Here is a 13,572-nt window from a genome sequence, read left to right on the forward strand (position 1 = left end):
GATAGCTGGGCTTTGCTCTTTCTCATTGTTGTTGGGCGTTTTATTTTAACTCTCACCATTGGGAAGGCATCCATCGTTTGTACATGTGCAATGTGTTTTACACGTGTCTGTAAGCAGAAATTTTTGTACTGCTGAACCCTGGAAGCTGAACATTTCTTAGCCACAGAGCACTGCATCCAGCATTAAAACGCATTTACAAGTTCCTAGCAAGAAAGAAATATCTCCCATTAGAGGCCATAACAAGAGCTGACTAGAAATTGTTTTTCCTCTCAATTTTAGCAAATAGCTGCTGGCAATAAACCTCTCCATCAGCGCTGGGCAGTTCTAAGTGCAAATACAGTGTGGGAAGAATCTAAACAGTGTGACAATACTGAGCTTTAAAAGCATTTTGGAGAAAGATGAAAAGGAACAATTGCTGAATGTCAGCTCTGGAAGAGGTTGATGAGATGTAATGGCTCTTCGCGTCACCATCTTTTCACTACATAACATTTTCAGTACCCCAACAGATTACTAACTCCTGCAGCAGAGCCTTCCAGCTCATGGCAATCGCTGTACAACAGCTCTGAGATGGCAACGTGAGAGACCTCCACTCAGGAATGGGACTATAAAGTCTCTCTCCACATGGGAAAACCTCGTGGTGCTGATTTACCGAGGTGGAACCGATGCCACAGGTACAAGTCTTGAGGAACTTCAGACAAACGGGGAGGAAGGGGTGTATAGAGAAGATGAACGTCGCCTTTCTTGCTTGCATGCCGGCACGTGGGTGAGCACACTCATGCACGTATGTGTGTGTGAGCGCCTCAGGAAGGGTATGTCCCTGTGCCAGAGAGGTGGAGCTGCTCCGGATGACTAGAAAGACCAATCTCAAGTCATCCGAAGTGGGAACTGAAGTGTCAGAGAAGGCCTTCACTCTCAGCAGCGTGGGTGTAACTGCATCAAACTGTAATGAAGCAAATCCATCTTCCAAATCCAAGCTCAAGAACAGTGACTAAATAGCTTCCTTGAATAAATGTCTTTCCAGAGACTAGCTGTAACTTCTTGCTGAGAAACACAGGCGCCACCTAATACCCATTTCTCTGCCCTTGAACAAACAATGTGACTGTGCATTATAAATACCAAACTAAATGAGCACACTAGTGTCCGTGCCAATTATTTCAATTAAACTCTCTTCTAATAACCAATTACCACCCATTTTATTAAATTAGAAATTTTTCAAACAATACTCCCATACGGACCTATTAGCCCGGATGTAATTATGTGCTTCCCACATTGACGTATGGACACCGGGCAAATGAGTTTCTTTCGGTCTCTGCAGCTCTCCCCACCCCCAGTCATCCAACCACATCCATAGCTGGTCTGAAAAGAAAAGTTTTAGACAGTGTTTTAGCTTTGAAAAACTGTATTTAGTACCCATCTGCAGGAAACCTTTCTGTGTAAGCTTTTTTGCTCGCATACAAAATAGCACACTGCGTGCAGTAAGAAGGCCACTGTCAAATTAAATAGCTCTAGGGGATTGATTAAGGCATTCAGAAATAATGCAGTGTGGCTCGGCCAGATGCTTATGTCCTAACGGTAATAGTTATGAGACCAACTCAGCTGAACTAGCAGAAGACTTGAGACAATCTCTAAACCGAAAGCGTTTGGTTCCTCTCTGCCTGCAGCGGGGCACAACCTGCCTAATCTCACCAGTAAAAATAGAGATAACACATCAGGATCAGCGATAAACAGCAGCGCTGGCTGAGCCCCAGCTACCCAAGCTCTGTCAAAACCCAAGTTACACAAGTCGCGAGGCCAAGCCACACTCATCAGACAGAGGCATCCGCATCTCCCCAGAGCTGCTCGTCTGGCATCGCCCCTGCCTGGTCCCTGCTCAGCGCAGAAGGGGAAGGAGGCGAGATCCTCCCCCCACCCCTGCCGACCGAGGCTCCAGGCTCCGGAGCAGAGGCAGGGAGAAGCTCACAGGCTGCTTCTTGCTAAAATCCAGAGAGAAGCCAAGGGAGAAAAAAAAAAACCCCAAAACAGAAGAGAAGGCAGGAGCCGTGGCTCCGGGGTCAGCAGAGGCTGGCAGCCTTTGCCCAGGAGGGATGGCGATGCCCTGCCCGGCCGGTGCCAATGGCTTCTGCCTTCAGCCTCCGCGTGTGCGGGAGCAGGATTCCCGCTACTCCAAGGAGCTGTCGCTCCATGAGTCTCAGGGGTGGAAAAACACCCACTTTTGGCAAAGGCCTGCCTTGCTCGTAAACATTTAGCTGGTGGATTTTTTGCTGCTTTCTGACAGGATAACACATTTCTCAGCGATGTCACTTCTGCCCACAGGATGGCAAGGTCTCAAGCTGACATTTGCTAAACATCTTCAGCACCTGCTCCCCAGAAACGTTCCTCTCTCCTAGACAGAGGAAACGCTTTTCTTGACAGCTCCTGCCATCGGGGAGCTAGCACGTACTCTGCCACTGAACCGTGGTGTTTGTGCGTCGTGCTCTAACTACCGCTTGGCACCCCAGCAACGGGGGCTGGATTCACTGGGCCACCGACCCACGGCCAAGGCTCCCAGAGGGCTGGCCAGGCCAAAGCAGCAGCACAGCACTTAGAATGTCCAGTACCCAAATAAATCTGCTTGTATCCATCTGAAGTCAGAAACCGATTGCAGCAAAGCTCAACCAAAGCAATGGCTTTGCTAACAGTCACCACCGGCACGGATATGAGACATGCAGAAAGGCTCAATGACTCTACCCACAGCCCGAAAAGTAATTGCTCCCTGCCTAAAGGTAGCTGCTAAATTTGCAGAGCAACGCTCCCGCTCCTGCAGGAGCCTGCGTGGGCTGCAGGAAGCGCGGCAGAGTCACTAATCCAAACACAGCCGCTGTAGTACCGGCACTCGCTCCGCAGCCTCCCCGCCGCACTCCCCCACGGTTCCTTCCCGAAGACGCCGCAGACCCGCCGCCGCGCCGATCTGCGGCGCTTGCGGACGGCGGCTACGTGAGCCCACCGGCTGGAGACCCGGTCTGAGCGGCACAGAGCCCGAAGAAGCTGCGACAGGCCCCGCGGGAGCCGCAGCCTGCAAAGCGGAGAGCACACGGGTGTTTGCCACGCAGCAGGAATCGCCACCCAAACTTAGCAAAATCCAGCAGATCTCAATGACAGATTGATCACAGAAGATGTGGTGGGTTTTACCTGACCTTAAAATGAAGCTTTTTTAGAAAATCATGCTGTTGTACCAGATAGCTGAGGCTGACAAACACACAGTATCCGTGGCTGTTCCCAGTGTTGCAGGAGAACAAGCCCCAGCCCGGAGCAAGGAACTCATCACAGCCCTCTGCAAACCAGGACCAGGGAATAGCCAGCGTGGGAAGAAAAGCAGCACACAAGGAAGGGTGGGAGACAATCTGCAGATCCACGTTTAACTCCAAGAGTTTCAGGACCTGCAGACAGGAGGATGACAGCACCTTCCTCAGGACCCTCGCACGTCTCCAGGCAGGATCAGGCCGGGTGGAGGATCTCAGCCTCCAGCCTTGGCTAAGCTCCTGTTGCAGGGGGAGCACAAGGACTGCTGCCCGGACAGGAGACACGGACATACCCCCTCCACACCCCCCTGCATCCCCCGGATAGCATATCCAGCAACTCACATGCAAACGCAGCACATCAGTCAGCTTTATGCAAAGCTACAGCCGAAAGCTAGAAGAGATGTGACAGCAAAGAGTCCTGGAGAGAATAAGAAAATTACAATTTTTCCCCGTGTTTGGGGAGTTTTGTTGGATAGGAGTCATGTTTGTGTTGTCCTCAAGAGGGCTCTACCACAGTATTATGAAAGAGCAGCAGCAAAAATCATCTGTGACAAAGAAACTGGTGACAACAGTAGACATGAAATCTGGCTCAGTAAACTGACCGCAGCGAGGCACAGAGGGAGGGTCAGACACCGGCAGCCCCACGCGAGTCAGGGGAGCGATGCCAAGCAGGTGAGAAAAGAGCTCATGTCCAATATGGACACCCCCAAGCAACAGAAGGAGGTTTGCACTGGCCACGGCGAAGACCTGCACTCTTCTCCATCAGTTCCTTGCAACACCCAACACCCCCTCCGGGGACACAAACCCCCCCAGGCAGTGGAAGGCTGCTCCGCTGCTCCGCTCCCCGAGGGAAGAGGCGAGGGCTCAGCTCTGCTCCTCACACCGCAGCTGGGAGCAGCTCCAGCGCCAGGGAGCCGGGGGAGCTCCGGTTCCAGCCTGCCGGAGCGTGCCGAGGCACAGAGCGGCACAACGCCGCCGCAAGACAGCTGGCACCTCGCTAGTGCCCAACTTTGCAAGCAGCGGTTGCACTGAGCAAAAGCAGGTTGTTTCTGAACCAACGCGTTCAGGTACAAGACCAACCCTCACTCCATTTTTTAGCTCACATGAGGCAAGACTTTAATACATCGAAAGAGTAACCCTACAAAGGGAAGGGGTGAATGAACCTCTTGGTTTCAGCGAGGCGACACCTCGCTGCATATGGCCCCCCTCTCGCCACACTTCAGTCTTGTGCCCTTGAAGCAAACCACTGATCTCACCCATTTAATTCATTGCCGTTTCACTCTTTACGTTACCCAGCTGACCCCACGAGCTCCCCGCCCCCCGCTAATGGGCTCGCTCAGCATATGCTGTTAGCCTCAGCCTTCAGCACGATTCCTCCTTCCTTCCTTCCCTCCGGCTGCGCCCACGTCCTGGCCCGGCTCTGAACTCTCAAAGGCTGTGGCCGTGGCTACTTGTACATTGTGCTATGCATATATGCACACCCACACAACTGCTGCAAAAAAGCAGGCAGGGAAAAACAATGATTGCATTGGATTGGAGAGAGCGTGAGCAAGCTGCACCCTCTCCATTGCAAGAAAGATCCTAGTGAATGAGGAAAATATCTTAGAAAAACACAGGGGAAAACACGCCTGTGTACAGGTACCCTCACACGCAGCAAATACCATCTGACTGTAGAAACTTTCATTCCTGAAATAGAGGGCTTGCACCCAGCACATTGGAACTGACCACAAAGCCATTGCTTTGGAGATGTCACAATCCCGATGTGTTTCGCCTGCCTGCAGACTTTGCTTTGCAGCTTCCGCTCACAAAACACTGCTTCGATGTCCTGCCTGACTGTCAGCAAACAGCACAGCCCCAGACCGTCTCTTGAAGAAGGATGATCAGAAGAGAACCAGATGGTCTGTCTTTAGGAAGAAGACATAAGCAAGACCATGCAATTGTGGCCCCGGTGCAAGTCCGAAGAGGCAAAGCCCACTCGAAGCTCCTGGAGTTCTTCCAGAAAGCTGTGGATGGCCCTTGCAGAGGCACACCTGCCCCCTGCAACAAATGTCTGATGGAGTTTTAGAAGAGAAAATAACTCTTTAAAATGCTTGCAAGTTACATAACTGTTGCAAAGCATTGCTTCACCCACTACTACAGGCTTCCTGCTTGAAGGAACAAGTTTTCTGAGTTTGAGAGATTTGGAAAACATGCCTTTTTTTTTTTACTTTGATCTGCTAGTGATGTGCTAATGTCCACAACCTATCTGTCCCACCATGACTTAAGCCCTGGATTTCAAGTCTATCACCACAAACTCCTTCATTATCAATTATTTACTGTCTAGAAAAATTGAAGGGGCAATGCTGAAGCCTATGCAGGGAACCCGCAACCCTGGAAACCTCCTCCCAGCCCTCTGGTTATGCAGGGGAGATTTTAAGACACACACAATAAGGTTTTTGGGACAGGACAGGAGAGCAGAGACTGCTGTTCCCCACAGACCTTCATCCCCAGGGACCTGCGCTCTCCAGCAGGTTGGACTTCAATCATCTCCCTGCAGTAAAACAGCCAGCTGTGAATTTGCTAAAATGGCAACTAAATGCTCCACAGAGGAAGGAAATGAGGTCGTGATCGCAGATAAATTTCAGCAGTAGCATTTTATACCAAGTGTCATATAGCAATGTAATCTAAACTCTGAACTCTCTGAAAGATAAGAAAGAATGGAAGATAAAATTATTTTTAGTGCAGCAGTGCAACAAATTAATAGACTGATACTAGCAGAAATCTCCAGATTCAGGGACTTGGAGGCTGGTGCTGCTCAGCCTTGCACTGCCCAGCAGCCTGCCCTGCCAACCCTTCGCAGGCAAACTGCGGCCAGCCCAATTCTGTGGGTAGCTGGCAAGATGTTTGTACAGTGCCCATATGACCCATTGACTGAACTGTCAGTCAGGAGGAATATGAGGTATTTACTTTGCAAATTAATATCTACATCTTTGCTATGGATCCAAGCAAGTGGCAGTGGAGCAGAGGCAAATGCAGCATGGCAAGGAAATCTGCACTAGCTGCAGGGCTTCAGCAGGCAAATGTGTTCACATCTCTCTTGATAAGCAGAGCTGAAAATAGTAGACAAAGAATTAATCCTCTCTGTTGGTGGAACTTCTCAGAAACAGAGATGTTTCGATCCAAATTTCAGGCCTTTTGTTCCTCTCTAAACCCCTCTGCTGCATTGTCTACCACAAAATGAAGTCTCTGAGATGCTACGCCTTACAGGAAAATGTAAGGGGGGGGGTGGGATTTACGAACCAATTTATTTAGGCTCTGCCTGTGATCTCTTTAACCACGACCACACAGGGGTCTGTGTGAGAGCAGCACACGCCCAAGTAGAGCCGGCATTAGGACAGGGCTGGCTGCAGAAGGCAGTGAATGTGCGGCAGGAGTCGAGCCCCCGTTTCCCCTAAGGCTGTGAGCGGGGGAAGCCTGAGCTCCGATGCTCCCTACATGCCGTCAGTCACCGAACAGGTTGTGCAGAGGAAAAGGAACGAGCACCACCTTCAGAATGGCAATAAATTATTTCCCTTGGGAACAAAGATGCAACTGTGACGAGACAAAGCAGTGGGAAAACATAGCAGAAAAATTTAATGCATTCTCTGCAATTACAGCTACAGCTGCCAAGTTGTTTCTCATACTGTCACTACAGCAGTGGTAATAGCTTCGGTCTCAGCCTGACCTTCCACCCTCACCCAAGCCAACAGCAACACTCCCATTGATTTCTGCAGACGCAGGGTTTTGCTGCGATGACAAATATCACCGTTTCTTCACCAGATCTGTGGACACAGACTCACATTCATACTTCCCTGGTGCAAAAGGGACCCACGTCCCTTGTAGATCTCTGCCTAGACCTTGCATGTGACCAAGCTTCTTCCACTGGCTCGCACGTGATTTCTGTTCTCTGCTCTTTACCGGCAAGTTTAAGCAGCCGTCCATCTGAGCACAGGAGCTCCAAGAAGCCCCAGGCAGAAAGGTGCACCAGGCCTATGAACAGCTGGACCAACCAGTGATGTCCCCACCGGGCATCAGTCTCACGCCAGGAACACGTGCAAGGAGATTTGTCCTAGTTAACCATGGTAGGATGCAAGACTCCAACATTTTTCATGCCACTCTGCACTCTATTTCTTCAGTTTCACTGCAGGAGACTTTTCAGTTAGGACTTTCTGCATGTCCTGTACAACTGGTCATGGGGAGTAAAAATGTTCATTTTGCCAGTGTGTTTAATTTTCCTTCAGTAAGGCCAACGTCAGCCACTTAGGTGCTCCCCTGACAGCGTGCCCAGCTCACAGAGCACCTGGAGAGCAAGCGCTCACTGCTGGGTTGCGAGGGCTGTCACTCCTCCCCATGGCCCTGCCCTTCCCCTTTGCTCTTGCACACAACGTAAGCTAAAAAACCAGATCCTCAAGTGGTGTAAGTCTCTGCTGGGACTACACCCACCGCTCTCAGCAGGGACGTGGTGCTCTGCCACCCTTGCTCATGCTTTGCCCTTTACTTGGACAGGTACTCTCAGGTAACTTGAAAGACTACGTTTTCCCTTTCAAGCCCATCCTCCCAATAAATTGAATAGAAACCAAAGTGAAAGTAAATAAACCGAGAAAATACACCAGGGAGGGATGGAAATTTGAGCCCGTAGTGTTAAATTGCGCTAAATAACTGAAAATCAGTGTTGTTCTTCCTTTTCATCAGGGCACAGCTGTACGTACTGCAGCACCCCAGGGACACCTCCACTCATTCCACCAGACCGCTGTGTGCACTTATTTTTGTTACTAGCAAGGTCCATTACTGACAGTAAAAGCAATATCCCTGAAAAGAGTACTGACTTTTTTTTTAAATAAAATAATAGATATAATTATAAGAGAAGTGCATTTCTTCTCTTTACTCTATTACTTTCATAACCTCCCTAATATTTCTGCTGATGTCCAGGCATTCCTGCTTTAAGATGAATACGCAAAGGCACACCAATAGCTACAAGGAAATATCAATTTAAAAAAACTCCAAACAGCACTTCAGTTAAGACTCTGTGTTAGTACTCATCACTGCAGCCTTTCAGAACAACTGAAAAAGCAAACCGCAATTAAGAATGATATCTATCATTAAAAGAAAAAATCTACAAACACAAGAAAACCCAAATGCTTTATATGAAGCTGCCCCAGGCTTCCAACACGCTCTTCACCCCAGTACATCCCATCTGGAGCCGGGCTGAGGAATCCAGTGGCAATATATTTTGGGTTTGCCTCTAAGGGAGAGGACCTGCTGCAGCCACCCTCGCTGGAGAGGACCCGGCCACCCAGGACTGTGGAGCGCAGGCTTCTTGGTTACTCTTCCATGTAAGGTGGCAAATGGGACTGGCAGCAGATTTAAGTACGCCAACACCCTGCCCCAGGTCCTTTTTCCCTACACTGCTATAAGCTCTGCTAGTCTAGACCTAAGGCACCGTGCTTCGGAAGAGCCATGCTAGATGCCTGGTCCCTGGGACGCCCCTGCCCACTCATTCAGAGAGCGGGCAGAAGCCCCGTCGGAGGAGCGTCCTTTGTCCAGTTTGCCCCCCATAAGCTCTGAGGCTCCTGGCCGGCAGCTTCTCCGACAACTTAGATGGTACCTGGGGACGGAATTCGATCTTGTCCCCAGCTTTGGCTGGCACAGCAGAGCTATAGGCATCCACTTTGGAAAGAGCTACACCAGTATCTGTCACCTGCCCGACTTGCCTTGCTGCCTGGCTCAGGAGCAGGAGCCCACACAGAGCAGCAGTCGCTCCAACCAGGAGCGGGCTTACTGCCGCAGGCTGGCTGAGCTTTCAGGAGTACACACTTGTTTGTGTACTGTCAGACAGAAACTTTTTGACAAAGTGTTGACTCAGGAAATCAGCCTAATCCAATTAATAAGTGTTTTGATTTTGCTTTGCCAGGTGGCAAAAGCAGAGGAGAATCAATTCAATTCAAACGGTCACACTGGCACTCCTCAGTTTCTGTTTCGGATCCCACCTCCTTCACCAGTGTTATTTATTACTTGGTCTGGAGCTGGGCTCAGGCATCGCAACTGAGACTGAGTCACCCCTTGCGAGATTCTGTACACACAGCTGGTGGGAGACGGGGTCTTAACACGCTTATTGAGGGAAGGGGTATTAGACAATAAATACCTTCATCCCACTTTCACAAGCAAGGGATCAAACTGCTAGATGAAGAGCCTTTGCCAGAGGAGTTTTGTGGCACACAGGCATCAGAGCTGGATCTCCTAAATCTGGGTACAAACCTTCACAAGCGCAGACAGTACAGCCTGAACAGACACTGCAGTCCAGAACCTAAAATATTGGCAATTACCTCACCCTCACAGAAATAACTGTCTCTAACTTCTGGATACAAACTGGAATTTTCCAATTAGCATCTGCATCTTCCATATAAAATGAGGAAAATTGCCCATTAAATCAAAGAGCAATGAAGTGGGGATTCAGCTGCAGACATATTCAAGGATCCTGACACAGGGACACAAAACTGCTCAGATCCATTAATGTAATAATGCATTTGATGAGGAAGTCACTTAGGGCATGTTAGCATGAAAACTGCAAGGATAAGATCCTACAAGCCTGATATTTCAGCACTCCAGTTTGCTTGTGCCAAATATAATGCAACCTATGATTTAGAGCCACCAGTCAGTGACAAATTCAAGCAACAAGGAGCAGATGTCAGTTAACAGCCAAAGAAGTTTTCAAAAATCTATCTAACCTGGAAGTAGAAACTTGAAAGGATTCACCCCAGTTGTTACAAGCCTCTCTCTTCTTGGTTATGCAACATCCGAAAAATCTTTGATTTGAAACAGGTGATAATAAAATTTTTATAAAGATGTTGCTGAATTCTTCTGCACAGGCAGCTTTTCCAAACATCCTCATCCATCAAAATGATTCTTTGCTGATAATTAGCCTCAGAAAAATGCACTTAATCAAAGTGACATCCATTACTTCTTGCTACTGTAAATAGGACTGTGGCTTCTGACAACGGTTTTCTGGAAAGTGTTCAGACTATTTAAATTAGGCAACAAATAAGCTCCTAATGGCACTTCTCCGAGATACAGTTTAATTTTATTTATGGGCTTTTTTTATACATGCCCCAACTCAGTTGTCAGCACTGTCCAAGAAAAGAGAATGCAGGAGATCAAAAACTGCCGTAGTCAGGACAGCAAAGATCAAAGGGATGCCACAGCTTGTGGTATAAAACAATATTTATCAATTCAGCAGATGTGCTTTCTCAGCTGCCTTTAATCAGCAAATACCAGTATCACTTTAGAACAGAAGCCTTCCTTACAGAGCCCAAACTTGCAGCATTGATGGGATGCTGCATTCCGCTCCTTCTCCCTTTCAGCAGCACCCCTTGGCCTTGCTCTGACACCCACAGCTACCATTGCACAGAGGATTCCCATGACCGGAGGAGTTGTGTGCCAAGTACATGAAAGGGCAGCCAGGCACAAGGAGTATTCGTTCCCCCAGTTCTTCACCTTCTTTTTGTTACAGGCTCAACATCTTAAACTCTGCCTTTACTGTTATATTCCAGTGCCTCTGAATACTTTCATGACAACAAAACATCAGTGAGATAAGAAATGCAATACTGCCATAAGAGAGCAGTACAGATCTCTTTTTCTCCCAGTATTGACATTGACAGAACCTTCCAAAAAGAGGGAAAGAAACTTCTAAACCAGACAGGACTTATGTCAGACAACTGAGGCAACTTCAACGTTCCCAAAAAGAACCTTCTCTCCCCCAACGGAGAAATTACCTCCCCGTCCCTATTAGCCAGATTTATGCCCTGAGACTGCAGTTCGTATCCTCTGGAAATTTAGAGCTGAATGACTGTTAATCCTGTTTCTATAACCTAAAGACCTGCCTTGCAAAAATGTCAAGCATGGTATTTAAATACAGTTGCACTGCATTCAAATACAGCTAAGCCCAAAGTCTTCCAGATGCTTCCTGGTAGTGAGTTCCAAAGATGAATAAGAAGATGTTGGAAGGAGCACTTCCATTTGACAACTCTAGATTTGCTTGTCATTAGGCTTTTCTCTCTCTGTTGCACAAATCCATTTACCTCCCCCATTTCTCTTCCAGCCAGTCTTTTCCTATTTGCTTCCTAGCTAATTTATTACCATCCTCCACACAACATTCAAAGTATTATTTTAATTCTCATGTCAATCAGTCTACCTGCCAAAGAGTAAGCCTTACTTAGTTAGACTGTCTTCACCTTTCGCATTTTAAAAAGAAAAGTAAAATAGGAGCAGCGTATTTTACCTATTCCACCTCATATTCACTGATTAGTTCTTTCAGTTCTGTGGGTTATCTGGACACACTCTCTCCTCCTGCCATACCACAGCTCTCTAATTATCTACTTGTTCCAGAAAGCTCTCGTCTCCTCAAGCTCCAGCATTACCTCATTCTCTTACTTCAGTCCAGTGTTGGTGTCTCCTCAGCATCCTCTGTGACGAGGATGGATTAATACATCTCTAACAGAAGTGGTTCTAATTCCCCAGAAGCAGCGAAACCTGGATTCCCCTACAGCCTGCCATCCTTTCAGCCTTCCACTGACCCCAGAAACCTCCTCACTTTCATCAGCACACTATTATTCTACGGGAGTTTTTCAAAAGCACATATTTGAGACGCTAATGTTTTTAGCGTTGCTTTTATAAATAAATGAGGTATTTAGTGCTATGGGTGGGTTTTTTCAGTGTTACAGATATAAGTCCAATGAGCTCTATTTTACCATTCACAGTTCCCCATACTGTTTACGTGGGGGAATTTTACTCAGCACAGTCCTGTCAGTGCTGTAACAAAGCACTTCAAAGCACATCTCTGAGCTGCTTAGTATTTATAAGCACAGCAAAGCCAAAAAGGCTTTCTGCTTTTCTTCTGCTAGCCTAAATCAGCTCCTTCTTCAGTTGGTTTGGAACAGACTAATCTGTAGTCATAATTACTCCAGTGACCTTGCTTCATCTATAAGGTCCCAGTATCATTAATGACTTGGACTGAAACTGAGGCCTAATGGCAACACTTCTGAAAGCCTACGGCAGTGGCCCACCTCAACTCCCAGTGAAGCCAAGAGGACTACATGTGAATAGCAAATGTGCACTCATAGATTTGCATTTCCAAACACACTGTGAAGTTTTCAATATTTTCTAGATGAAGGGGAAAGTCAAACAACTAAAGACAGCAGCACATAAAGCCAGTGAAACAAAGATAACTTGAGAAATAAGGCTAATGAATTTACCAAAATAATTTAGTATCTCCACACTAAAATTAAAGAGAGATTCTGAATCAGAAACACTCATATCTAGATGAAAATGAAGATTAAGGGGTATACCAGTGAGATGCAGAAAACCCACACAATTTGCAATTGTCATCATCTGTATTTCAGATCCATTCAAATACCTAAATATGGAAACTATTAAAACTCTAAACTTATCCAAATGAGCCATATCATAACCATTCTGAAATCCAAACATTTTCTGCATTGGAATTTCCAATCAGCCTCTCACCTGATGCCACAAAACTATACTAATATTTAAGTGTCTGTTAAGGAAATCTGGGCTTTAAAATCTTGAGGATCACAGACTTGTTTTCGAGAAAGATCAATTCTTATGCAGCTATAAAAGTTAGGAACGCTTGTTTAGAACATTTGTAAATCCCACATTCTCAAACTGAAATTCACTTTTTTTTTTTTTTGTATGACACTGGAATGCATAAAAAAAAAATGAAACTACCTTTTAACACAGATGCACAAAAGCCTCGATGCAGGTGTACCAGATACAGAGCAGCTACGCAAAGGCTAATTCACCAGCAACTGAAGGTTTTTTTTCAACAAGAGTTACAGCTCTCTCTGTTTACATCATGCAATTAATTGGTGGGAAAAAATGACAATCTTATTGACTCCCCATTAGCACTGTAGCTCCTTGATTTTTATATGAACAGAGTTGAAGGGACGGTTGTTCTTGTTCCTCTTCATCTAACTGCTCTGCTCATGGAATTCACTTGCCACTCATGGCGTTCCTCCTTTTGCTTTAGCTCCCTCAACCCAGTAATAAATCCCTGCCAGCCAGACAGGAATAGCAGGCTTGGCGCTCAACCCATAAAGGCCATTTCTCTAGGCAGCTCAAGAAAGGGAGAGTTGTGCCACATCCACAGCAGCTCTTTAGAGTCACTCTGCTCCCATCAGCATCCCCGGCTGCAAAGACAGCCTCTGAGAACAGGCTGGATGAGCCTTACCTCTTAAATAAATGTATGCGCCCAGCCCAAACT

At 47.2% G+C, this 13,572-nt stretch overlaps 1 protein-coding gene across 7 annotated transcripts in view; it reads right to left on the minus strand.

Annotated features, from left to right (window-relative positions):
* Positions 1-13,572, minus strand: part of KCNT1 (potassium sodium-activated channel subfamily T member 1) — a 92,154-nt gene that overhangs the window by 61,506 nt on the left and 17,076 nt on the right. Inside the window, exon 1 of one of the 7 annotated variants that reach the window (XM_030001242.2) lies at positions 5,004-5,029. The exons of the other annotated variants lie outside the window; for them this stretch is intronic. Coding sequence (XP_029857102.1) covers positions 5,004-5,014 — 11 coding nt within the window. The 5' untranslated portion in view covers positions 5,015-5,029. Of the gene's footprint in view, positions 1-5,003; positions 5,030-13,572 lie in introns of those variants that run through there. 7 annotated transcript variants of the gene reach the window in all.

The sequence above is a fragment of the Aquila chrysaetos genome, chromosome 24 (genome assembly GCF_900496995.4).
Source record: "Aquila chrysaetos chrysaetos chromosome 24, bAquChr1.4, whole genome shotgun sequence".
NCBI lineage: Eukaryota > Metazoa > Chordata > Aves > Accipitriformes > Accipitridae > Aquila > Aquila chrysaetos.